The sequence below is a fragment of the Peromyscus leucopus genome, chromosome 5 (genome assembly GCF_004664715.2).
Source record: "Peromyscus leucopus breed LL Stock chromosome 5, UCI_PerLeu_2.1, whole genome shotgun sequence".
In the NCBI taxonomy this organism is placed as follows: domain Eukaryota; kingdom Metazoa; phylum Chordata; class Mammalia; order Rodentia; family Cricetidae; genus Peromyscus; species Peromyscus leucopus.
Genome location: NC_051067.1, coordinates 144,802,679 through 144,830,631, shown reverse-complemented (window position 1 = coordinate 144,830,631; position 27,953 = coordinate 144,802,679). Strand labels below are relative to the sequence as shown.

Sequence of the window (27,953 nt, the reverse complement as noted above, 5' to 3'; positions counted from 1 at the left end):
TCAGTTATGTAAGTATTTAATTAGTCCTTTAGAAAACCTCCCGATTAGTAAAAGTAGGCTTATTTTAATAGCCTTAAACATTGGTCACTGTTTAAACAAGACATCCTAAAACAAACAAACAAAAGCAATCACATAATAGTTCATAGTCATTTACAAGAGGATGGTACACATGTAGATACAGAGGTAGAGATTCACTTTTACAATGTTTCACTAATACACATATACCAAATTCAAGGCACAAAATAGTTTGCTTTACAAAAAAATACTGTAAAAATGTCATTTGCTGTTCTACAATGTGAATAAACCTTTCAAAGAAATCTTTACAGCCTTCCACAATACTCCATACAAGATTTGTTCCCCACACTAATCAGAGTTGGCACAAACATGGGTACTTTTTAATGCAGAAATTCCCATTTTCAGAAAGTTTCTTTGTAGAGCTGCTGTGTTCTGTCGACAAGGTCCCCCTCTCCCAAACACGACTCTGCATCCCCCCGAGGAAAGGGCACTTTCTATATGCAGCAAAATTCACAGGTAGAAAATGTACAATCTTTTTGATTAATCAGGTCTTTAAACATTCCATTTAGTATTCTAGGGATCGAATTTAAAAATCATCTAGTATTTCAGTCATAGTAGTGTAAGAGAGAGACCCTCTGGCCTTGGCTGTATGTTCAGACAGCACTGATCTCAAATTGACATCAGAAATTCCCCTCTATCAGAGCTAAACCCCAGACACCATGAGCAAGCCACCCACACTTGCATGAGTGGAACCCAGAACCCAAGACAAAGCACGGCACTGTCAGTCCTTAAACGCACAAGGGGCCAGCTGCCTAGACTTTCACAATCATGAATGAATGAGTGAATTCTGTGGGAATTCAGAAGAACCATACACATGAAACACACTGTAGTCATCATTTCTAGACTTTCTGTTCATTAAAAAAATAATGATGTCACATAGTGCTTGTCTAAATACTGGACTCATTTTTAGGGCCCTGTCTAAAAAAGGCCCCATTGGCAAAAACCCAAGCTCACATTTTTCAAGCACCCTAGTCAGTTAATTTACATTTTATTATTTTTTAAAAAGTTGATTAGAAAAAAAAGTTGACGTGGGGTTAGAATCCAGAGGCTGTCAGTCCTGCTGATGTGCATGGACTGAACCACCCTGACAGAAAGGGCGCTCCATACAAAGCACTCTTAGATTCCATTTTTTGCTTCATTATTGTTTGTGGCTTGTTTTCTTTGAGCAATAAAGGGATACATACACTTGTCGGCTCCTAGAAATCGATACATGCATACAACTGCTTCGAAGGGAAGGATGCTGCAAAGGAAAGGCAGAGTTAGCAAATGGCAGGCCATGCGTTCCCTCAGGTCTGGGGCAGGCAGGGCAGGGCCCCTCACTTACCTCTTCATGAAGGTCACGATGTACATGAGGCGGGGGGTGCAGATCATGGGCTGGTCAGTGAGGATGGCCTTCATGGCCTGCTTCACACAGTAATCAGGTTTCAGAGGGGGCAAAAAGGGCTCGATTTCTTTTCTGGAATTTTGTATTAAAAAACAAAATTCAGAATTAACACAATATGGAAGACTGAAAACAATACAGCAAAATACTGTGATGTGAATCGAGGGACAAGATTTTCTGAACATTTTGTTTTCTTCATGGTATTTTTGTTTTGCCTCACATTTTCTTATTATAAACACACTTCATTTTTATCATCTAGTAAATAAATCAGGAAAAAAATAAGCAAAATAAGTTGACTCTTCTGTAAAATGAGATTCGGTTGTTGAGATGCTTTGTAAGAATTTCAAATCATTCTGATGCTTTCTTTGAATAAAAAAGGAGGTACTTGTTATCACAAACATTAAACTCTATCAAGTGGTGTAGCTTTCTCTACTAGACAGGGCTAAAACTGTGCATAAGCAACTCTGCTGCCTTTCTTTTCTAGTATGAAACTGCCAGAGCCACACTTCACGAGGCTGGCAGAGGCCTGCCAAGCTATAGTCTAAGGACCCACTTCATTTTAATGCGGTAAATCGCAGGTTAAATACCTCACACAGCCACTGCTTTCTTACCACTCATCGTCTCATCACAGCTTTGGAGCTCTGCACCTGCCACTCTGCTAAGTGGAAAAGAGGACCCTCAGCGACAGGGTCCCATGCAGAACCAAACTCACACAGCACAGGCACACAGGCACACCACAGGCACAGGCCAGGATGAGAGGCAGACCCCGAATTCAATTTCCTGTCTCTCTCTCATTTTCCTTTTTGAGCTGGGAACCAAACCCTGGCCTTGCACATGCTAAGCACATGCTCCAACACTGAGCCACATCCCAGGCCCTAGAGCCAATTTCTCAGTCTAGACTCAGTGCCAGCAGGAGACTGAAATGACTCAAACCACTCTCCATCACTTGTTTGGCTCATTAAGAACAGTCCCCAACAAACAGGGGGACTTGCCTATTGTCCTTTGCCTTGCAAAATCACCCAAGCAAAGCTCTCCGTGTCAACAAGTGTCTCTGCTGATTCATGGTTGTGTTTACTCTGTTGAAAGCCTGTCAGGTAAAACCCAATGGTTAGGTATTTACATTCCCATATGCCTCCTTCTCAAGTGTGAGAGGATTCCATTTTATTGTTAGTAGCTCTAAATGATTTCATCTTAGCTATATACACTTGCTAGAGAAAAGAAAAAAAAAACTTTCAAATCTGTAGTGTGACATTCAGTCTTTTTAGAAAAAGAGGCATGTTAATCCTTTGTGACGGTGATACTGTTTTATATCCAGGTTAAAGTCACATTAAGGACTTTTCTCCTGGACCCATCATCTGCCAACACTAATAGTAGAGAAATAAAATAACTCTCAATGGTGTAGCTTTTAAGAAAAATCCTGGGTATTTGTACGTCCTCCCGGAGATGGAGAGACGCCCATTCCTGTCTGATACTCGGAATTAATCCCAGCATGGCATCAAACCCTCACTTGTCAGTCTTAGACATCCATGTTACAGACCTTAACTGGAGAACTTCTGTCTCTTAGCTAGGTCTTACTTCGTAGCCCTGGCTGGCCCGGAATTCACCATGTAGACTAGTCTGGTTTCCAACTTGGGACAATTTTCCTGCCCCCGCCCGCCCGCCCCTCAAGAAGTGCTGTGGGATTACAGACATGTGCCACCACTCAGCACAGGCTGATCATCTACTGACAGTTAAAGTGGCTGAACATCAACCCCACACATCTTCCCAATGTTACTCTGCTGTATCAGTGTAACAAAATCACTAAAGGTCTTTCAATAAAAAAATCCCAAGCCAGATATTGGGGTGAAAGCTGAAAGATCAAAGAATCAGAGCAAGCCACGGCCATCACCTCTTCCGTCACCGGCTCCTCAGCCTGGAAGGGCCTCAGCTGAAAGGGTTCCTCAGCCAAAGAACCTTTAGCTCCTGTCTCCTCAGGTCTATGCAGCTTTCTCTGCCCAGCCATCACTTCCTGGGATTAAAGGCCTGTGTGCTTCCCAGGACTGGGATTAAAGCTATGTGCCACTGCTGCCTGGCTCTGTTTTCTCTCTTAGAATCATGAGTCAATCTCGTGTAGTCCAGGGTGGCTTTGAACTCACAGAGATCCAGACGGATCTCTGCCTCCCAAGTGCTAGGATTAAAGGTATGTGCCTCCACTATCTAGTGGCTTGTTCTGTTTTCTGATCTTCAGGCAAATTTTATTAGGGTACACAATATATCAGCACATATCAGTAAGAAGATGGGTTTCCACTGACCTGATTCGGCAGCCTCTGAACATGCCTGTGTCTACAAGGTAAGGGCAAACCAAAGTTGTTTTAATTCCATCCTTTTCAGCAGCCTTTAGCTCATGGCTCAGAGATTCGTGAAAACCCACAACTCCAAATTTACTGGCACAGTAATCCTGAGCAAGATGAGAGAGAGAACAGAAATGCTGAGTCTACGCACATGTTCCCAACTGATCTGCAGCTTCCTGGTCCCGTTTAGTTAGATGTTCATGACAAAAGGTTATAGGTAACGAAGCAAGAGAAGGAAATTGTCTTAAAGGACCTCTATCTGATGTGGTTCAGAAAAGAAACAACATTTTTCAGGCGATAACAGAAACAGAAGAAGGCTTTTTGCCACATCAACCAAGTATCATGTTCCTTTGGGGGAAGTCACTGCGAAGGGTTCTATGAAAGCTAAGAGGCTGCAGTGAAAACATGCAGGGAGCTTCCCTTTGAAGTGCTGGAAACCTTACAAATGGCCTCTTGTTTAGTGAAGGAGACTGACAAACCTGCTTGTTTACGTTAACACAAGGAGAACAAAGCCAAGTTAACTTGGGCTACAAGCTATTATGATCTAAAGTTAAAACACAAGAGCCACCACATCTTCTGAACTTCAACTAGAACTCAAGAGCACATGATACAGAAATATTGACATATTTGCAAGAAGTGCTGTTTTCAATTTTCTAGGCATCTGTAAGCCAAGTCTTGGGGAACAATGTGTGGAGATGTTTTATAATCTGAACACAGTTGAGAATGGGTTAAGAAGCCCAGTTCTACACAATTAGACAGCACCTGCCCCTGGCCACGGGCACCTCATCTACTGAACGAGCCGCAGGCAGCTCACTCTGTGCACCAAAACAGAACGTGAGCCTTTGATCTCACCTATCCGTTCTCCCCACACTGCCACGTCACTCCATGGGTCCGTTCTCGACCCTGTGCCTTCTTCCATCCAGCAAGGCTGCTAATGAAAATGGACTCTGTGAGCACCGGCCTGTCCCTCTATACTGTGAAAATGGACTCTGTGAGCACCGGCCTGTCCTTCTATACTGTGAAAATGGACTCTGTGAGCACCGGCCTGTCCCTCTATGCTGTGACAACTAGGTAAATTGGTCCCGGTAATTTTATGGCAGGGAGGAGGACTGCTCCTCCACAGCTGGTCCTGTGTTAGAGGGAAACACCTTTGCTGGCTGAGCAGACGGTGTGGAAGCAGGTCTCTTGTGATGTGTTCACTGCAAGACAAACTGTGTGAATGAAGAAAATGCTTTAAGCTGACAAACCTCAACTCCAGCAGTGCTGAACAGTCCCAGGGAGCTGGCGACGGTCACAATGTGGCCATGATTAATCTCCAGCATCGTCGGAAGAAAGGCCTTGGTGGTCTGAAAGAAGCAAGATGCAAGCTTTAGAATTGACAGGCCCCATCTCCTCTAAAGCCCAGATCACAGAACAATCTCCAAGCTGTAAAAATTACATTTCCCAGTTCATCTGAAAACATCTTCCATCTATCAAAAAGAGACGCTCCTTTAAGTGTCTGGCTAACTTAGCACCTTATCATTGCCCTGCTAGGCCTATTATAAACTGTGACCAACAAAGCTATAACCCAGGAGCTTTGGGGGCTGACGTCCAGAGATGAAAAGAAAGTCATTAGGAGAAGGCTCTTTATCATCTTTCAAGTGATAGCGATCTGCTAATCTGAACCACTCCTGGGTCAGAGGCCTTCTCATGCTCATGCCCTGGTTCAGCTGTGTTCTGGTCTATGAGCAACTGCCTGCCTACCCACAAGCAGGTGCCCCATACTGTTGGTTTCCTTGTGACAATGTTTCCAAGGTGACAGACCCATGAATGAAGAGCCATCCTGGCACTCTGTGACAGTACCCAAGGTTTACAGTCAAAGTAGATTAGCAGGAGGTGAGGTATTTTAGAACATAAGCATTGGTAAAGTACAGACCCATTTTAGTGAAAAACAGTGTCATGATGTGAATGCTGCACCGATGGGAACCTGTCGCACTGAAGGATCACAGTCCCCTGTGGGGCACCTGCAGAGTCTCTCCCACAAAGGTAGACGTCCACCCACTCAGGGTAGCAGATGACAGAGCAGGCCCATAACAAGGTGGCAAAATCAGCGGGGCATGCGCTTCTTACTCAACTACTGCCTCCTGTCTCCAAGACACAGGCTGTGTTTAAACAAAAGATCCTTCGAATTACTTAAGATGATCTATAAACCATCCCACCAGGCTCCCAACAGTTTTATAACCCGCTTCTTAAAAGAAAGCGGCGAAGAGCAATCTGTCCACGGTTGAGTTATGGTCTACCGCCAGCACTGGTCCCCATGATTTATGAACTTAAAAGACAAAACACTGCACAGCCTCCTTGGAGAAGAGCTGCGTTCCATTTCAGACACTCTCCTGCTAAGGTATCAGGCTCTGAGCACGCATTTCTAGTGTTTGGATAACTCCTGTGGACAAGATCAAGAACAGCAGTCCATTAATTTCGAAGCTTCCCATGCTCCAATTCATCGATGAATCTTCATCAAGTGTCTCAGGGTCTTGCCCAGACTGTCTCCTGGATCATCACATAGCACCCCACCCCCCAAACCACATCCCGTTTGTTTGGGTTCCTTTGAAACCCACACCAAGCTCACTTTTATCTGCCCTCATTCCTGTCCTATATAAACCAAAGTGTAATATTAATTACTTATTTACCTAGTTTTTAGATGGTTTTCAAATGCTCCTTATCCCTAAAATCTCCAATAATATCTTCACTAATTTTTAAAATCCCTATAATTCTTTAAGGTATTTTGGTCTTCGTGTATATGATATCAGAGATTGAACCCAAAGCATTATATAGCACGCATGCCACTCAAAATACAGCCCCAGGTCATGCTATTTAATATTATTCTAGACCAACTTGACTTTATCTACATTTCTTAAAGTTGTATAGTGCATATCATTCACCCTAAGAGATTATTATATATTTTACAGTGTTTTCAGTCTGCTTGTTTTATACTTGTCTGGCTGTCCCAGCCAAGCTCAGAGACACAGATCCATCAGTCTTCCAACACTGGGGCGGAATCCCTCCCACACCACACGGGGCCAGCACACTGCTGCTGTCAGGAACACCAGGGTTTCCGTTCTATTGAGTTTCTTTGTAGCAGTAAACAGGAGCAGGGCAAACATTTACTAATAATTACCTTCGTCAACCTGATACCACAAGACAGCTGGTGCTCCAGGCCATTTAAAGGCTCGGCTTCAGGCTCTATAACTTACATGTGGTTGTTATAGCACAGAACTGAAATGTAATTTGCAGAGCATATACACTCCAAACTAAAGTAGAAAATATATCCGTAAGTATGAAGTCTTAAGAGTATCTACATCTTCTAAATGTCTAGTTAAGATTAGCTAAAGGCCTAAAGCTTATGTTTTAGCTTTGCTCATTTAAAAACTGTGTATGTGTAACTGTTTTCTGCATGCACGTGTGGGGTTAAGGTGCACACGGGTGCATGCAGAGGCCAGAGGGCAACATCAGGTATCTTCCTCTGTTGCTTTTCCACCTTGGATTTTGAGACAGGGTCTCTCACTGTCAGAAGCTCACCGATTGGCTAGACAGGCTGAGTGGTAATCATCTGTGTCCCCCGCAAGTCGTAGCAGGCTTGGATTCACACTGCCATACTTGGACTCTTTGTGGGTGCTGGGGAACCAAGTCAAGTTCTTACACTTGTACAGCAAGCACCTTATCAATCGAGCATTGAGCATTGCCCCAGCTCCAGGAGAATGTATTCTTTTTTTTTTTTCTTTTTTTTTTTGGTTTTTCGAGACAGGGTTTCTCTGCGTAGCTTTGCGCCTTTCCTGGAGCTCACTTGGTAGCCCAGGCTGGCCTCGAACTCACAGAGATCTGCCTGCCTCTGCCTCCCGAGTGCTGGGATTAAAGGCGTGTGCCACCACTGCCCCGGCCCGAGAATGTATTCTTAATACTCATCTGAGGTCCTTCCTAGGGACTTAGGAGCCAACCTATAAACTCACTGCAAGCTGAAAGGGCATTTACTATACCAAATCTACTGAACACTCTAGCTTATCCTGACCCACTCTAAGCGTGCTCAGACCACTTGTGTAAGTCTATAGCTGAGCACAAGCACAGACTGACTGCAGCATCTAATGCTAGCCCGGGGAAAGATAAAAACTCAAGGCACAATTCCTTCTGAGCATATTACCATTTCAAATCATCACAAAGTCAAAGGAGCCCAAGTCAAACCATTCTGAGTTGGAGGGATCGTCTATATTAAGTTTGCCTAGTGTTGAAAGACAGGGATAAATTTAGTGCCTTTTAACTTTTTTGTTTTAAAAGTTCTTAATGTCAGTAAGTACAAGGACTTGACATTATATGCTAAGAAACTGCACAGTCTAAAATGCCAGTAAGGTCTTGGTCTTCTTGCTTAGGTGACTGCGTTCGGCAACTGCTGACTGAAAACCCATACACCAGCGTAGGTGAGATCCTGATGAGGGCCAGGCTTTCTGAGTTATGATCCTGTCTACAGGTGTTAAGTGACTAACCCAGATCCCCAGCACAGAACAAAGGCAGGTGACAAGTTCCCAAGTAGATTTCAACTGCAATTTGTTGCAGAGTCCTGAAACTGATTAAGGTCCCCTCCTCCCTCCAGGAAGGAGTCTGGTGATATCAACGTAGCCACTTGACAGGTATTCCCTCCACATCCACTATCTGCAGGTACCATGTAATGATCTGGCCAAGCAGTAATTAGTAAGACAAGAGCTGGTGTCCCATTCCTGCATTCCTGTCTTTGAGCAGAATTCTATACTCACCTGTGCATCAAATCTAAGTCAGTTCGAGTCTACCTTTCACAGAAGACAGTTGGTACACAGTGTCAAAACAATGTGACTTGGATGTAATTTTGCTCTGGTGTCCTTGGACCATCTCACCCTCCAGCAATGTCATCTGGAAAGCAAAGCTACTTTGTGTTTAAGACAGGGGGCAGAAATAAAACAATCCAAACATGGCGATATAATTAGTTTTTATGTGTGCACTACCAACACTGCTGGAGAGAATGAGTGGCTAGTAATATGATATAGGGAGGGGTCTTTTGTTCAGTTAGGAACCTCTTTTTAGTCTTAGTTTTTAAAGTAACAGTGGTCAATATTCAATTTGAAGCACATGACTTCTTTGCCCATACAGAGGCACAAACCTCTGTATGAAGGGAATGGAATGTGCCTTTGTGTATTTGACATTTTAAGACAAAGGCCCATATTTTTACTTAGAAAGTGTCCAACTGGAGGTGAAGCTACAAGGCACTACACTCCTGATGATACCCATTATAATTTGCTGTTGACACTAAGAGGTAAAGCCACCTGAGGCCACACAGTCAGCCTGCAGGTTTCCTGCCTTACCCTTTGCTAAGCAGTGACAAGTCTGAGGTAACTGGTGCCCACATCAGGATCTCTCCAGTGCCCTGAAGCCTGTGCGCCTGGCCCCGCTGAAGTCAAGTACATGAGACTGCGCACTGAGGCTATTATTTATTGTCCTGCTGCCTGAATGAATATGGGCAACTACAGCTTGCCACACGCACACTCGCCTGAGGTATCAGGTATGCTATTAAATGAACTTTGCCTCTTACTTTGTAAGAAAAATACTGCAAATGGGTGACTAGGAAACATGGCATTTTCAGGAATTTTCTAGAGCAAGCCGACTAGTTTTCCTTTCTGACTCTTCTTGCCCTCAACAGTCGGCTCGATGGCATCTGAGAAAGCAGAGTGTTCCGTCCTTGACACAGCTTGACAGCACAAAGAAACCTGGCACTTGGCAATGAATTATTAATGTGCACAAATATTGCAGCATGTGTGAGGTGGAGACCAGCAAGAGGTGAAGTGCTAGTTGCCATGACACCAGTCAGTTCAAGCTAAGGTTCACGATCGTCACCTCTGTCTCAAAGAGTCATTAGAAGAACATACAGGGCAAATCTGAGCCTCACACCTAAGTGACTTCAGGTCGGAACTCCAGCATGTGCTGCAGGTGCCATCTGAAAGGGGCGCCTCGGGAAGTGCACTGACCACCAAGCCTGTGCTAAGTCAGCTGGAGAGACCAGAATCTAGACGGGCTTGTTAGCTGATGCCCACAGTGGCTGGTAAGGTTTCCTAGGTCCTGACTTAAATTCAGACAACTGTACTCTGCTTTATCTTGTTCACATGTCTAAGAAAGAGGAAGAAATCTCCTGTTTCACCTGAAAAGCCACAGTTGGTCACAACGCCAATAACTCTGATTTGAAACAAGGGGGTTCGGTGCCTTTACAGTTGGAAAGGACCTAGGCCTGTTTAGTGTCTGTGCCCTCCTTGCCATTTGTAAAAAACGAAAACGCTTCAATAATTGACTCAGGCTGTAAAGTGTGAAGATAGGGCTTCAATAATCCGTGATTAATTTTATTCCAAGTCTCCAACACCTCAATCTGAGGGCAGCTAAGGGGTAGTGGTGAGATTAGAAAGGAGGAGAACGAGAAAGTGGCATTCCATATTACTATCCGCACAGTCCCTCGGGGGCCCGCTTCAAGCTCTGGGCACTCTGGAAGGGACTGCAGGGTCCCATTTACACTCTGAGCAGGGCCTTCCTAACAGAGAAGCAAGAGGCTGCAGAGGACACTGCATGCCGCAGCTTGAGGAGTCTTTGAAAGCTACGTTTACACCAAATTACCTCCCAACAGCCCGCTGTCCAGAGTGCTCTGGGTGCCCTTAATGACAGACCGGGCAGCATGGAGCCTGCAGCTGCACTGTCAGAACCAATTAGGATCAACAAAAGGACGTGGAGAGTGGGGGACCGGGAAAGTCTAACTTCTGAGATGTGGAGAGGCACCGTGGAGGTGCAGGGGAGACATGCAGAACGTGTCTGAACTATTTCAGGTTCAGACACTAAGGGGAAAATTAATTACTCTCAACAGGAAAAAAAAAAAGGTTTCATACTACATTTTTATATATTTGCCAGACCATTCTATGAGCAATTTCAGAAAAGCTATCTTAAAAAAATATTTCAGAGTATTGTCTCTCAGTTGAATATTCAAAGATGAGTAGAGACTCATTGCCAAAGGGGATCATGAATTATATTACAGTGGGAAATGGATTAACAGCTCTGACATACACAGTTAAGGGTTTTCATATCTCCAAATGACAGCATGATATACAAGTTAGGGAAGGAAAAAATAAAGAGGAAGAGGAGGAGCAGGAGGAGAAGGCGGAAGAGGAGCAGGAGGAGCAGGAGAGGAGGAAGAGGAAGAAGGGGGAGGAATACCATCGAGAATCCATTGAGCAAATATTTCACACACGGGAATGTTATGTCCCCACAGTGGCAATAACATTCTTTAATAGTATCTTTCCTTGTATTTTGCTCAGTCTACCTGTGTTGCTACCAGAGTCTTTACCAGGCTCACAAAACAACATTCTGCTTCTTTACCAGACCATCATGGGACCTGGTGGCACTCCTCGGTGAGGCCCGTCACTGCTCCTGGAAACTGATTCAACAGTGAAAACTTTCTGGATATGTGTATCTGTGTGGGTGCATCCATCTCTCTCTCTCTCTCTCTATCTCTCTCTCTCTCTCTCTCTCTCTCTGTGTGTGTGTGTGTGTGTGTGTGTGTGTGTGTGTGCGCGTGCCTGCCAGAGATAGGAGTCATTCCTTAGGAGCCATCTACCTTTTTCCGCCCCCCCCCCCTTTGAATAAGGCCCCTCACCGGGACCTGGGATCAAGGATAAGGCTACACTGGTCAGCCAGTGAGCTTCAGGGATCTACCTGTCTCCATCTTCCCAGTGCTGGGTCCTTCAAAGCACTTTACCAACTGAGCCGTCTCCCCAGCCCCTGGAGAAAACTTTTTAAGGCACTACAAATAGAGCTAATTGTTTAGGAAGATTAATAGGATCAATCACTAGTATGCTCAAAGAGTACACACACTGACACGTTACTCTATGTAAGGAATAAATGGCTAAATCCTTTGAATTTTACAGATCTGAAGGTATCACTTTGGCCATAGACAAGTGCTACTTGGTTAAGGCAACGTTTATTACAGACATACTTTTAGCTGAGAGATAAGGTATATTTGCTAGGAATGTACTGACAAATTCTCTCAGATGCAGCTGACAGATCCTGCTGTTCATGGAGCTGCCCGAGAGCCTATGCTCCTTGTCCCAGTTGGGACATTTGCAGAAGCAGAAAGGTCTCTGAATACTTGTGCAACAGAGCCCCAAGGCACTGGAGCCTGGGACTCCTATCCTCTTAGCCTTAACACCACTTAATTTCCATTACATTGAGACACAACATTTGTTTTAAATGGGGGGGGGGCAGTTGAAGAATGTCACCAGAGTCACATTTGTATTGGAGTTGCACTTCCCGGCCTTTAAGCCACCTGTGGCTGTGAAGCTGTAGGGAATGGTTTAAATCTGAACAGCATCAGCAGTTAATACTTGACACACATGCACAAGAAGACTCCTACAGTTGCCCTGCAACCAAGAAGCTAATAAAAGCTCAGCTTTTCAAATGAACACCTAGATGATGACACATTAGTTATTCAGCAAAAATAAATGCTTCATTAACTTGTCTTCCCACTGTTAAAGACGGGATGAATGTAGCCTGGGGCAGGAGCTGATTCCAACATCCCCTTAGACTGCAGGGCCTGCTGTACAGAGATCAGGAAGGAGGTGACAAGACCAGCTGCTGGGAAAGTGCACTGGTCTTCGGAACCCAGAAGCCACAAGTCCTGACTGCCAGTTACTTAACCTTCCTCTCCGTGGCTTGACAGGACTCATTGGTGATACAAAAGGAGACCGACCTCCAGGATTGATGCTTTAGTCACAATTCGCGTTCGTCCCTCAGCACTGGGCACTCCACACAGGTCCTCACACTGCACCATTCCTTCCCTAAGCTTCTCGTAAATGACTCAATAGGGAATCAGCTCTATTACTGCAGCTGCCAGCATCTGGTGATCAGTAAAACATGGACTCATTAAATATTTATTTGTTGTTGTAGCTGCACCTTTTCACATAGTTTAACGTGCATCCATACCTTTTATCTATTAAAAAACGACCAACTGTCTGTGAGAAACACTTGTTATTTTTTTTCTGTTTTACTTGAGTCTGGGGCAGTTTCATGTGTTAAGAGAAACAGTGACCATGGGTTTTGAAATGCTGTTTCTCCTCTGCTCCCTGCTGCTCCCTGGATGATCAAAGCAGAGGTCCAGAGCGCTCAAGTTCAGGCCCCTCACCTATTTAATAACTCGTATGGAATAATGAAAACAGCTCAGAAAATTTCAGCCCTATCACCCGATGAGTGGCAGGCTGTTGCCGAACCCCATGTCTCATCCTTGTGCCCTTCCCGGAAACCATAATGAAGACAGAGCCTCGGAAGGGCGGACACTGTGGTTGTGTGTGCACAAGTGACCAGGAACCCCATCCCGAAGGCACAAACACACCACGCCAGCTTAGCTGCTGCTTACCGCAGGATGTCTCTGCCCTGTTCCAAAGGCCCCATGACCATCAGCCCTTGTAATTCACAAGTATAAATACTTCAAATTCCTCTCTGCTTTCTAATGTGCTTACAACAAGACTTTAAAAAGACTTCTTTATTCAACACGGGGTAAATGCAATCAAGGGGTTAACTCCTGAAAATGTATTATGCTACCTCTGCTGAGTTAGGTGCGGCGAAAACCGCAAAGACAGAACACTTGCGACTCTTAAGGAACTTTTGGAATTACAGAAACCACCTTTTCCTATAAAACAGTGCTTCTCAAATCCTGCCATACACCAGAACTATCTGGGAAGTTCTTCTCTTGATGTCCAGCCACATACCACCAGCTATCCCAGAATTCCCAAGGGGCAAAGCAGGCTCGGGATATTCCCCAGGTGCCTGTGGTAACATGGGATCTGGTGCTAGAGCAGACCGTCACAGACTCAGGGCCACCGGGAAGTCTGGTGTCCCGGAGGCACCTCAGGATGCTGATGCAGCATGCCTCTCCCCTTCACCTGATGCCAAGTCCACCAAGCTGACAGGAAAAAATGTCTCCAAAGGTTGCCCATGCCCCATGAAGGCAAAGCGGCCTCTTAAAAGCCATTCTCTAAGGAACATGGCCGTCAGTAAAACAAGTTCTATATACAACCAGAATGATTTTCTCTTAAGGTTAGGAATACATTCTGTGCTGAAAAAAACCTACAAATTTTTGTGCTCAATATCCCATCACATTTAGTTTCTATAGCTTTACACTACTACTTTACAACTAAGAAATCTCTTTGGGAAGGGCAATAATGTTGAGGCTACACCTGGGAATTGAACAATATTAAAGGGTGTGTGTGTGAGAGTGTGAGTGTGTGTAAGTGTGTGTATGTGTGTGTGTGTGTGTGTGATGCTGGAGTTCCATGCCACGCACACTAGGTGTGCACACTAAGTGTTTTACTACTGAGCTGCATCCCTCAACAAGAACACTACAAGGTAACAAGAAGGTTGCAGGAATCACATTAGTCAGCTCCAGCTAACCTACCCCAAATGCTATTATTAAATTGTGAACTCTGAATGAGAAAATGTCCTTTTTGAGCACAGCAAGTATATGTGACACCTGCCACCCCACCCCACCCCCTCCGCTTCAATCCTGAATGTTCACAAAGTGCCAGGGCCCTGGGCTGGGAGCTGGGGCTCAAGCAGAGCAGCACGGGTGATAGCCCTGCCCTCCAGCCAGCAAACCATGGCCAGAGCTGTTTCAGTTCTAAGCAGGAAGAACACAGCTCTTCATTTGCTGCCACTCAGCTTACAGCAGAGGGCAACAGTGACTTAGAGAGACAAGGGAACAAGGACAACCCTAGACTTGCCCTTTCTCACCCTAGATCTGAACCTAAATTAAAAAAAAAATAAACCTAGCTGGGTGTGGTGGTATTTTTCTGGAAGCCTAGCACTCACTGAAAGGCTGAGGCTGGAATACACTGAATTCCAGGCCAACTTAGGCCATATAGCAAGACTTTGACTGGAAAATAGGTAATAAATGACTCGGGTGGGTAGTTTCAGTAGAGAAACTGCTGTGTAAGTGGGAAGACCCTAGTGTGAATCGTCAGACTCTAAGTAAAACTGAGCACAGCAGTGTGTGTCTCTAATTCCCGAGCTCCTATGGCAAGATGGAGCACCCTCAGAAGCTCAGATACTCACCATGGCATACCCAATGACGAACAAGAGAGCCTGTCTCGGACAGGGTGGGAGTGCGGACAGAGACTCAAGGCTGTCCTCTGACCTCCATGGGAACACAGGTGTGTTGTGGAGTGTGTGCCTCTGCACTCACTCATACACATGAACACACACACAAAGACAGAGACTGAGACACACACAGAGTCTTTTCTGTTTAAAGAAAGAAATCTTGATGAGGGTAGGCTCCATCCACAGTGTTCCACAGGCCATTTGCCTGGTTTAACAGGCTGGTTAGCTTAAGAAAAAAGGAAGGAGGGGGCTGAGAAAGCTGGGAGATTAGAATGAAGAGCCGTTCCTCTTCAGACAGTAGCAACTGCCTAGTCAGAAGCAGATTCTCAGAGGGGAGGCTGGGACTGCCCTGCCCGCCCTTTGGACTCCCATGCTGCCACTGCTCTGGATCTCCTTCTAGTTACCCAGCAAAGCAGGGCACCTGCTCTGTCCAGCACTGGGCCACCATTTAAAGGGCCCCAGTGCCTTGTATGGAGAGATGAGGGAGGGGTCCACAGTATGTCTCTGTGCCTTGGATCATTTTCTGCATGCCCCTATTTCCATTAGAACAAGGTCTCAAAGATCCAACAGATGCTCTGAAGGTGGGGCCATTGAGACAGTGGCCCTCCCACTCCCTAGCTTTCTTCGGAGCAAGCCAAGCCCAGCTTCTATGCTCTGATGGGCCTGTGAGAAACCCACCAAGGAAGAGATTACCTCTGTACAAGTCAGGTGCCTCGGCAACAGTCAGCTGGTGGAAACTCCAGGATTTTGAAAATCCACGATTAAGGTTTTTAACGAGAAGCCTTACAGAGCGATGTGAATTTTGATCTCGTAAGATGCTTATGTAACAGAATAAAGGTTTTTGCATTTTCCAGGAGCTAAGCAAACAAAATCAACCCACTGTGACTGAATTTTGCACCATGCACTTACAGGGCCTTGCTCATCTGTCCATGCAGAAGAGGCCTTCTCATGAGCCATCCTTTCAGGCCCAGTTAGCAATGCTGTCATAAACCAGGAAGAAGGCTGGGTGAGCAAGGATGCCACCACATGACTCTCCAAGATCTTGGCCGCCTCCAATAGAGACATGGGCAATCACAGAAAGGACACAGAAAAGCCTGGAGCCGGACTTTGGTAATACAATTCTAGTGTGACATTGATTCTTCAATCTAGAATTTTACATGCATGTCTAATTTATAGAGCAAACTTTCTGGGGATATTAGCTAGGGTTAATAAGTTATTGCTAAACTTACCATGCTAATAAAAAATCACATTTGAAGATTCTTACATTATACCAGAGGGCAAAAACTGTAAGTGAGTCACAGGAAAATCTACTGTACAAGAGCTTTGAACATTTAGTAAGTACTTTACGCGTTCTAACTTGGAGCTTTCAGCAGAGGGTCTGGGTCCTAGCGCCTGCCTGCCTGCCTGCCTTCCTGGTAGGAGACCTTGAGACTGCTGTTCTGCCCACCACTGAAAGGATAATGGCCCTACTTGACTCAGGCTTGCTTCAAGCTTGTTCAAATGAAAGCGGCTTCGTGTTGATGAAGACTCTGCCAGTGCATTCAAATGCCATAGAGAAAGGACAGTGAATGGACGCAGGCTTGTTAAGGGTCTATTTGCAGGCTGTGTGGGTTGAGTGGTGTCTATTTTCGGCTGGGTCGCTTCTTTCTTCAGGCTCCTGCAGCTCCTGGTTCTTACTATGTATAGCTGCCAGGCCTTCCTGCCCTCCGCACAGCACCAGGCCATACTCTGGGTTAAAACCCCGGATGTCAGCACCAGAGGAAGCCTGTGGCTCACACTGCTGAGCAGCTGTTTCACACGCCTGGCCCCTTTCCTCCAGAATCCCAGAGGATGCTGGGAAACAGAAGAAACACTTCACAGTAACACCTCTCTTCTAATTCTTTTCTTCAGTCCTTTTGGATTGCGAGCTGAAAGCAACTGTTTTAGATGTGAACCAAAATACTTGAATACAGGTTAAAAATACCTTACTACAAGTCTGTGCAGAAGTATTTAAAAGAACTGATCACACCAATTACCCTTTATGTTTCTTTCCCAAGAGACCTTAGAAGCATCCCATTTAAAAACCCTTGAGAAATCAGTAGGGGGCAGTATGCTAATTACAATTTGCAGGTGGGAAAATTGAGGCTTTGAATTTTAAGTTTCACTTGTCCTCAAAATACCCATGTGTTTACGTAACTTACACTTACAAATATTTTCCCAGTTACACTGATTTGGGAAGTGCTATTTTGAGCCTCATTGCTTAGAATAACACTAAGAAACCAAACCTCGTTAATATTCAGAACCTCCAGCACTAAGGTATTTGAAGGAAAAGCAACAAATCTGTATTTTGTGCAAGCAGCAAAAGCATCTGCGTGAGCTTGGAAAGTTCACAGACCAAGGAACGTTTGGTTTTCAAATGTGAGTCTGTTCTAAGTGTCTTGTCATTGTAAGGGCTGGTGTGGCAGCACTCAGGATTCCTCATTAATGGCCCTCACTTGTTAAACGTTCTAGCAGCATATGTTGACACTTTGGTGATTTCCAAAGGAGATTCCTTTTTTCCCTGTTCACTTAATTTTACGTTCCAAGCATTTAGAAAAATGGGCCCTGACAGGTGTGCACTTGAGTTTTAAGAGAATTGATAAATACAATGAAAATGAAAAAAGGAATTCATGAACAGTCCACACTTAGGAAGCGCATTCCTGTGGGTGAAATCCTTCTTGACAGTGGGGATGTGGAAGCCTGCACAAACCCGGAGATCCAGGTGACCGAAACTGGTCGGCCAGGTATGCCACAGGAAGTGTGACTAAATCTTGAGGCCAAGCTCTGCCAGCCAGGGTTAAGTCACAATACAGGGGCATTTTCTGATGTTACCTTCCTACTTTATATGTTCAGAGAAAAAAGTCCAAGCTCCCGTTCCTTGAGTTATTTGCTAATCATGCTTGGGGGACGTTGGGGGGAGGGGCAGGGGCCGGACTCAGTCTGAAAGGAGCTTCTGGGATGGCAGACAGAAGTCAGAAGGCAAGGCTCTCTGAATAGTTAACATGCTGTGTTACCCTCTGAGATAAGGAATCACTAATTAATCCAAACAAGATTAACACATTTTAGACTGAGTTTGGGAATTATAGGCTCAAACACTGGATTTAACTCATTCAAGTGAGGCAGACGGTAGATCCCTATTCCTGGTGACGGTTAAGACTCTCTCTCTTCTCTCTTCTTTCTCTCCTCTCTCTCTCTCTCTCTCTCTCTTGCCATACTCTAAAGATTAACAACAAAGTGTCCTTTCTCCTAGGGAAAAACTAGTTGTTTTATGTTTGTAGGAAATAAGATATAAATCTGCCCTGCCATGACACCCCCTAGTGGAACTTTAGCAAAGTACAGTTTGGGGGCCCAAAAACATCTTGGTACAGGTTGTTTCCCTAATCCAAAATGCCTGGAGCCAGAAGGGTTTAGATTTTTTCGTATTTGCATATGCTAAATGTGATGTCCTGGGGGTGGAACTCAAGTCTAAACACAAATTTTATTTATGTTTCTCATATATATTTAGCCCAAAGGTAATTTTATGTCCATATTGTGCTTCTATTCTGACCTTATCATATGGTTAGTGTTTCTGATCAAGGGGTGTTCTTGTTTCTGGACTTCCAGTGAAACGGACTTTCTCAAGGCCAGCGGCCATGTGTACCACAGTCACCTGCCTCCTGCTTATCGCTGAACAGAACAAAAACAAGTAAATAAACGAAGCATGGCCTCTGCAGATTCACCCACAAACAGGATCTGAGGAAAGGCAAGCCGGCCGTTTGCCTCCACTCAAGAGGCTTCCTTTTAGTTTCTGAAAGAACTGAGGCAGGAATTTAGGTGACTCTGCTATTATTTATATCCCTTATCCCAAGAAAAGCTTTAAATAAAAGGGACTCCTACGTAAATCTCTTCTAATTCTCAAGTAAGATTATTAAAGTGCTTCTGGTAATTTTCTGACAGTCAGAAAATTAATTCACTAAGGTCACAGAATCAACCCACTGGAATTTGTAAAGATCTTGAATGGCTCACAAACAACTGGACCGCAAAGAAATTTAAGGGGAAAGAATAAAGCCAGAGACTGTGGGCGGCTGTATGTTTAACTGTGGCGTTTGTGGCTCCTCCCCTCCCCAGGAACCAGTCCTGTAAGAATGGCTAAAGACTGTGCCAAGGGCACTCTCCATTCAGCCTTTCTGAAAAAGCCACTCTGTGAGCATCAGCATGGGTTAGAGTGTCCCACTCTGATACATCTTCTAGATTAATTTCTACTTGGGCAGATGATGAATAAAGCCCTGGGTAGAGAAACTCCCAGGCACAGAGAATAAATACCAACTTTGCTTCAAGGAATGGAGATAAACAGCACAAGTCACGTGGGATCAAACAACAAGGAGCCATTCCCTGAACCAAGAATTTGGGGACTGTCTATCAGGGCCTCCATCTTTAGATAAAGACACGACTCGTGTGACGTGCATCTGTCTGTCTCTCCGAGACATGGAGTCACTCTGCAGCCCATACTGCATCTAATTCATGACACTCCTGCCTCGGCCTCCTAAAATTTGGGATCACAGGCCTAAGCCACCATATTTGACGTTTTTTGGGAAAACACGATTGACTTTCGTTGTCTCCCGATAAAACCAATTCTTCTCAAGTGGCAGAAGTGCTTCAGTGAAGCGACCCAGGGCTCTCAGGACAGCGAGGCATCTGGTCCAGCTGAGGCTGAGAGAATAAGTGCCAGGGGACAGGACAGGTGCTGAACCGGGGAGATAGATGACAAGCAGTTTTGGACCGTTCAAGACACCATGCTAATGGCCTTCGACTTCCCACTGTAAGCAAGAGGGTCACACAAGGCTTCCAGTGGCATATTTCAAACTCAACACTGTTTAGATAACCTGGGTTGGGCAGCAAATCGACACAGGGAAGAAGTCTGGAGGCTCTTTAGAGTCCAGGTGAGAGGTGACGGGGGGCATGAGGATGAAGTAGAGATTTGTCCAACGAGGACTTGGTGGCCCATGGATGAGCACAGACTAGACAGGTGCTGTCAAGCTTGGCGACTTAGCCAGGAGAAAGGAGTAAAGAGGGGGTTAGCTTAGTGTCCTCATAGGAACGGGGCCAGCCAAGGGAGAGTAGCATGAGCTTGCTAACGGCCAAGAAATCAGTTAGGCAACTGAGACCGATCACCCAGTTAGATAGACACACAGTGAGAACTGGTGTGAGCACATAACACAAGGAGCCAGTATTTTAAGGGTGGAGAGAGAGCTAAGAGGTGGAGGAAGGGGAGCAGGTGCCTACACCTGTGCATGTCAAGGAGGTGATCAAGGCCAGATTCTGCGAGAACACAGGCTTCCCTTGGTATCAGGCAATGAGGGGGCACTGCTAATTCATTGTCCAGACAGCTGAGAAGCGAAGGAACTGGCCACCCAGCAGTGTTTCCCAAATAAGTCTGATAACCAGGCCCAGATCACACTGTATTAAAGATGGGGCGGAGCTTTGATAGAGATAGCATCTTGTTCCCTGCTTACACCAGTAACGAAAAGTACATTTTATCATGTTGTAAAATCTAACTTTTAGGAGCAACAGATTTGGGCCCAGCATACATCAAACATAGAAATTCAAAATTCAATACAAATGTGATCTCTTTCTGTGTGCAAAGTACAGTCGCAACATGCCTCCAGGCAGTTGTCCATCTAAAGAGATGTTACGTCAGTTTCCAACTACCCCAAGAACCTGACAAGGTATGCCAACTTGGACCTCAGCTCAGACACTGTCTTGATTTCTTGTGCTCTCACACTGTTACGAACAGGACACGAACTGGGGAACAGAAGTCAGTTCTGGCATACTTATTAGTAGGTTACAAACTCCACATTTTCAGCAGTTACTCTACAACAGGAAAGTGATATTCTATAAAAAAAAATTAGTTTTATAGTATTATAGTATGAAGGAGAAAGCATTAGACAAATAATTTTATGAGTACTTTAGAAAACAACAACAACTTTTAAATTCTAAGCCTAAGAGAGCTTAAGCCAAACTCGATTTCTCCAGTCAGGGACTACAGGGATACAGCACAGAAGATGAAAAGGCAGTAAATCCCGTAAGAACTCCAGCATTAATTACCAGAGACCATGCTGGAGACATTAGGTTCAGCGGTAGCACACTAATGTCGCTAAGTGCCGCCTTACTCTGATCTAGCTGGTGGGCTTTTACTTTTCTTGGATAGATTTTAACTAAATACACTCTAGACGTTTGGATATAGATAAATGCTGAATTCAGTAATTAGTATTTTAAACCTGTGAAACCTTTTAAGTTAAGTGGTCTATTAATTAACTACCAATTATCCTGTCTGACTACCATATCAATAGAAGTAAATTACTGACTAGCAATCTGACAGATTTAGTCCTTTACCATGGAGAATTTCTTGTGCACAGAAAAGGCCTGGGGTTGAATACCTCTGCTTTCCTCTTTTGGGTAATCAGGAGATCAGTTTGCCATTTTGATAAAGGCCAAACAGAGCTCCTTGGTTAAAAAGGACCTACAGATAAACTCTGGCTCAGAAACAAACTAAGACTCTACTCCTCTCCAGAAAAAAACAGTAAGTGAAGCTGAGTTAATTATTTTGGGGGAAATGTGAGACTGCAGCCACTGTGTGGGGAGGCCAGGCTAGCACGTCCCTTGGTGGAATGGAGCGTGTTTTCAAGTTCTTGCTCTCACTGAGACAGCATTTGTGTGGAGGACTTCGATGCCAGCATGCACTTGTTCTCGGTGGTCTTACTGCACAGCAGACAAGGCTGACTAAAGCCGACCCCCACATCATTCATTTCCTGCCTGGAGACCGAGAGAAGGCCCCTGGAAGATCTGCTAGGGACAGACCCACTCTGAAGGCTGGTGTCATGGCTGACTGACGGAGTGAGAGCTAATGGAAATGCCTTCCTGCCTGCTGGAGTGTGCGGGCTCAGCCTGCGGGAGTGTGAGCTGCGGGAGTGTGCGGGGCTCAGCGGGCAGGAAACGATGACGGCAATGCAGGCAGGCTCTCTTCCTGAGGCCTGAGTCACAGGACAATGAATGATGGCCGCCGTGGATTCAATGTGTGTTTGATTCACACTGGTACACTAACAGCTGTCTTCTTAAAAGCCTGAGCCTTACATCCACCCAGGACTAGGCTTAGCACACTAAGGAAAAAAAGAGTACAGAGGTGGGGCAGGGGAATGAAAAATGAGGGTAGGAAACAAAAGGAGATACAGACAATGAATGGAAGGCAGCTCTGATTTGAAGTCGATAGCTTGAGTTGGTCCAGAATGATGTTTCCCCTTTCAGAACCCACAGCGTGGGCCCATGTGAGGGCTCTCTGAATAAGTTACCCTCTAAATATTTAAGCAGAAGCCCGCTACATATGATCAAATATTTATTAACTAAGTTAGAATACAGTTCCAGGTGTGGGTGTGGGGGTGTGGGGGGGTCAGGTATAACAAACTGCCATCAGACAATCTGTCATCAACTTTGTTATGTACGGCACAATGTAGACAAAGTTATTTCAAAAAGCACTTACTATGCACCAAAGGACAAAATGACAATGTATGCCACAAAAAGTTAGCAGAAAGGAAATAAAAACAACAAAAAAGTTTTACATAATTCATTTAACTGCAGCTTCACTGGAAAAAAAAGGATGAGGCTGGGGGGCGTAGCTCGGGGTAAAGCACTCACCCAGCATGTGCAGGGCCCAGAACACAGGGTGTTGAAGAGGCAATGCTAAGGCTCCTTACAGCTCCAAATCCCAGGTGCAGGAGGAGGGAGCGCTGGCCAGTAAGAGCAGTGGCTGGAGCTTGCAGGGCACTGCCAAGGTGCAAGTCCTACATTAGGCTAGTTCAGCCCACATGAACAAGACCTGAACTCTGAGTCAGGGTCAACACACAACTTGTTAGTCTATGAAAACAGACACTGACGGCTACTTAAGAGTTTGGCTCGAGATGATCTGTCCAAACAGATGAATGTACTCTTTGCTCAGTGGATCTACAATTTTAACTGGATGGGGCAACTTCTTTTCCCTGCCCAGGCATAGTCAAAAGACACACTGGTCATTTTCTTCTGGAACAAGAATGGTAGAAGCCAAGGCAATACAGCTTGGAAAAGCCACCACTAACATTTTCGACTAAGAAAACCAGAAGGGAAGCTGAGTTGCGGTGGCGCTCAGCAATACTATTTCAACCCCCACAGCAAGCACCGGAAAGATTAAAAGCAGCCTTCTTTTATGTTTCAGTTGCTAACTCTCAGCTTCTCCAAAGGTTTGTGAAGTCTTGGCAAGAAGTCAGAAATTCCAACACTAAAATGAATTTTCTGACTCAATATTGAAAATAAATTCTTCAGTTTAGATGCTTAGAGGAAAAACAGCTGGAGAATTCAGGAGCCTCCCATAGTTTAATACAAAGTGATGTCATTACCAACCAGGCTTCCAAGAACTCCCTAAACTGTGTGGTTAAGCAACTTCCCAAAGCTCAGCGAGGAGGGTAGGAAGGTGGCGCTCACCCTGGCACATGAATTTGGGTCTAGGGGAAGAGGTGGTGTGATTTCTTCCTTAGGTTAGAGAGAAGCCAGAGGCTGCACTAGATCGGTCTGCACCCTTTCACAGGAGGCCACGGACTGTCTTTCTTAACATGAAATCAACACTTATCTCACATCTGAAGAAGGTATGCTGCTGTTCTGTGGTACATACTTCACTGAAGGCTGTGCAACCGGTTTCTTTAAAAACCTGGATATATTTACAATTTTGTAAGTTAGCAAAATGATTATGCAGAGAATAGCCAAGAAGGTGAAACTTGAGGGAGCTTGGTGAAGGTTAAAGTTTATAGTTAGGAAATCTTGCATCACCTCAAAGGTTATTGAGGGGAAAAAAAATCAGTGTCTGGTTAATATTAATCTTCCAATGGATGTGCATGTTTTCAAGGCGGACAAGGTAACTGAAATCAACTGGAATCTCTGTGGCAGTTCAACCGTAGAGGTTTCAAATATGGACACCATACTCTTCCGGCAATTTGTTTTCTAATCAAATGCTGACCCTATTTTAGTTTGTTTGTTTTGGAGCCAGAGTCTTGCTATGTAGCCCTGGATGGCCTGAAACTCACTATGTTATTAGACCAGGCTAACCTTGAACTCATAGAGATCCATCTACCTCTGTCTCCCGGGTGCTGAGGTTAAAGGTGTGTGCTGCTATGCCTGGCCTGGGGAGTTTTTTTCACTCAGAATTATAAACACACAGGATTCTTGACAAATTAACCTGCCAAATCCACTCAGTTGGCCTATACTCACCCATGTCAGTGCTGGGACACTTGATGCCTGCTCTTGCAGCAGCAAAGTCTTGTCTGTTTTGCACGCCCACTGTTTTGCACACCTATGTACATGTGTGTGCTCAATCCCCCAAACACTACACGGTGATCTCCTCACTCATTTAAAATGCCGCAACGAGCGAGCTCAGCTTATTCATATCTTCATTTCTAGAAGCTTGGAAATAAATTATATAAAGCTCACGTTTCCAAATAAAACATTAGGATAAGCTTCATCCGGGACCAGAGAAGAGCCTTGATACTGGACAAGCAATACCTGAACACTTCGGAAGCCAGATTAAGTTTGTAAGCAGTTGCTAAAAAATTAACGAGGTTTAATGTGACCTATTTAGGAGAAACGACTCTTTGTTGAGTTCTATCAGAAGACATCTCTGCCTGGGGGGGAAAGGGGTAGAATCCTACCTCCTTACCCTTTCCTCCTTCTCCCTTAGTGCAGGGGTATAACCCACAGCCCTGCACAAGCTCCGTTAGCATTCTACCACTGAGCTCCCTCGAATTCTCCTCACCTCTCTTCACTGGATTATTTCTGTCTACATAAGGAAAATACAAAGAAAAAACCATAAAACGGATCAACACAGCATGCACAGAATTAGAGGAGAAAGTGTCACCTCTACCTTTATTGACAATTCAGCTAACAAGTTGGGAACAGAAGACCGCTCGCTCTCTCTGGATGCTGCAGGATACTTTGAATCCCTGGCTCACCACGCCTCATAAATCCCCTTCCCCTCTCCGTGGTCCTTTCAAGGTGACTCCTCATCTTGAGGCACCGGACAAGTGGACACGGTCCTGAGATGTCCACCATCTGAACAATGTGCATGGCCAGTGGACGTTGAGTAGCTGCTAGGATGGCCTGGCCACTCCCAGTGAACCACAGATGCTGATCTCAGAATTTCTGGCACTTTCTAAAATGTGGCTGAGCGGTAGTTTGGAAGCCTAACCCGACTTTACGAATTCATAAGAACCAGGGTTTTATAAACTCAACAGAAGCTAAATAAACAAAGCCAGGGCTTATCCTCCCCCTGTTATTTTTACAGCAATCTTTCAAACTAGTTCACCAGTCAAGTTCTACCTTCTTGAGGAATACCAAAGGAGAGCAGTTTCCACTAACCACAGACCCCGTGAGAGGTGGAGGGTGCAGTGGCTTTCACGGCGGCACCCGACTCTTTCTTTCCCCGCCTTCTCACTGAGGACCCAGGAATAAAAACAAAGACATTGATATTTACCCAGAAGTGTGCGTGGCAGTTGACCATCATGGTTCTCTCAATGAGCTCATCCGGACATTCCAGAAGGTGATGTCCAGAAACCACACCGGCATTATTGACCAGGACCGAGACCTCACCGACCTCCTTACGGACCCTTTCGGCTGTCAGGTAGACATTCTCCCTTTTTCCCACGTCACACGTGTAGGTAAAAACCTGCAAGTTACATGGGGGCAGGATTTCCTCCTCACCATTGCCAGCTGTCCGCCGCCGAAGTCCAGATGAGGGGAGAATGGAAGAGAGAAGGGGTACAGAAAGTGAGCCACATGGCAAGCAGTAGGACAAAAACCATACAAAGCCAAAACACTACAGTGAGCTTCAAATTTCTAACACTGTAACGCTTGCCAATAACTCAGCTTACAGCTGCCTTCCTCCCCTGAAAGTCTTTGGGAATTACAGCAATTTACTGGACAACCTTGCTTAGGGGAAAGTCATGTAATTGTGGCAAGTCCAATACAAGTAGACCACATGGGATCAACTTGCTGGAGCTAGACACCTGCAAAGAACTGATCTCAGCCCAGAGAATAACACACATTACACATTCCTGTTTTCAGATGGGGGTGGGGAGGAAGCCAGTGGCTAGAGAGCTCTACCCTCAAAACTGAAAGTCCCTCCAAGGCTCACAAATCCAAACTGTAAGCAACAATCTGAGCTCACTCAAAGCCAAGAAATGAATGGGAAGTTTCTAATGAAAGAATAGAGGTCACTGGTTTGTCTGGAAACTGATTCCCCTAAGAATTAATCTCACAGATGGAGTTTAGAAGTTATTATGCAAGTTTACCACATTGGCGTTCAAACAATATAAAATCAAAATCCCTTTCCTAAAAATGAATATTGCTTTCTCTTAGGTTTGGGCAGGGAGCACAAATGCCCAAACTTGTTGTCTCTTCACGCAAGCTTTGAAAACGTAACATTTTGAACCTCACATAAAAACACAGGTTCTGGTAAGTTTGGTATCAAATGACAGGCATGCCGGACAGTAGAGCCCAAGGCAATCCAGTCACCATCAAATTTCCTAGACCGGTATCTAGAACTGATCATGATCTCCACTTTAGGCTTACATTTTTTTTTTTTTTCAGATGCTAACTCGTCGTTAAGCACATTAGATGCAGATTGGGGTACCCCAAAACCACGAAAGAAGTTGACAAAAGATCAGAAATCACTGAAGCCCTTTCTCAGGAGGAAGGGACTGGCTCTCAGTTAAGGTTGGTAACTAAAGCATTTACTTAAGGATGGGGAAACAATGTAATAATTTCCCGGAGTTAAAGTTATAGTGAAACCATCCAAAGAGCTCCAGCCTAAGCTGCTCAGACCTCACAGAAACAGATAACTGCTTCAGTCCATCGTGGGAACAACTTCCCAAAGACATTTTAGCTTCCCACATGCAAGTCAGACTGAGAGATTGCCTTCGGATCTGAACCTGTGGTGGTAGCAAGGTCCCCGCTGCCTTCCACTACTAGCAGAGTTTAGGAAACCCCAGCGTGGTGCCTAAGAATCAGGCTCTCCTACATGACTGGGGTTAACGCACTTCCAGTCCGATAACACGGAAAACCGTGCTCTCTCATCAAGGGGGCAAATTCCACTCGCCTTCCCGAAGACCAGCGGGGTGTTCTTTTCCAGGAGAGCCGGGCTGCCCATGACAGGGGTGTGCGGAGACCCTCCCGGGTTGGGGGGAGGTTTGACCCAACAATGCACGGGCACTTTACCTTGCAGAGCCGCGGCGTCGGCCGCCTCCAGGTCCCGGTAGATGTGACGAACCATGCCCGCGGTCTCCTCGTTGCTCTGCGTGTTGATGTCCCAGAGAACCAGCAGCGCCCGGCGCCGGGCAAACTCCAGAGCAAAGAGGCGGCCCAGGCCGCTGCCCGCGCCGGTGATGAGGCACACCTGGCCGGCCACGCTCTTCTCCTTGGGCCGCACGAGCCAGCGCGCCGCGGCCAGCACGAACGCCCACAGCACTTTGAAAGTGACCACGAAGAACTCCACCACGATGTTCATCGCGACGCCCCGGGTCCCGCACGAGCCCAGCGCCGTGACCTCCTCCTCACTCTCCCCCAGCCAGACAACCCAGCTCCTGGCCCCGGGAGCGCTTGTCACCGCGATCGGGACGCGAAGGCTGCACCCCGAGTCCGCCCCCGAACTGCCGCGGGGCTGAAGTGCGCGCGGGGCCAGTCCCGCCCGGGCTCGGCGGTGGCCACGGGCTGTGCCTGCCGCCCGGCTCGGCGCCTCCTGCTGGCGGCCGCTTGCTTGCCCCGTACCGCCCGGCCGTCCGGTCCCGCTGCAGCAGCGGCGGTGACAGCCACGAGTTAGGCGACGCGCGCTGCCCTCATGGCCAAGCCGCCGCCGCCGCCCGATCGTCCCCTGCGCCGCTGCAGCGGCTCCCCCTGCTCCGAGGACGGCAGCGGTGCGC

General features: G+C 45.8%; 1 protein-coding gene across 1 annotated transcript; it reads right to left on the bottom strand.

Moving 5' to 3' along the window:
* Nucleotides 1-27,816, bottom strand: Rdh10 (retinol dehydrogenase 10). Its single transcript, XM_028864621.2, has 6 exons — nucleotides 27,253-27,816; nucleotides 25,511-25,746; nucleotides 5,034-5,132; nucleotides 3,748-3,893; nucleotides 1,400-1,531; nucleotides 1-1,315 (listed from the first exon to the last, which is right to left on the bottom strand). Exons 1-6 carry the CDS (start codon nucleotides 27,539-27,541, stop codon nucleotides 1,192-1,194), a joined length of 1,026 nt encoding a protein of 341 aa, XP_028720454.1. The 5' UTR covers nucleotides 27,542-27,816; the 3' UTR covers nucleotides 1-1,191.
* Between the last annotated feature and the right edge of the window lie 137 nt (nucleotides 27,817-27,953).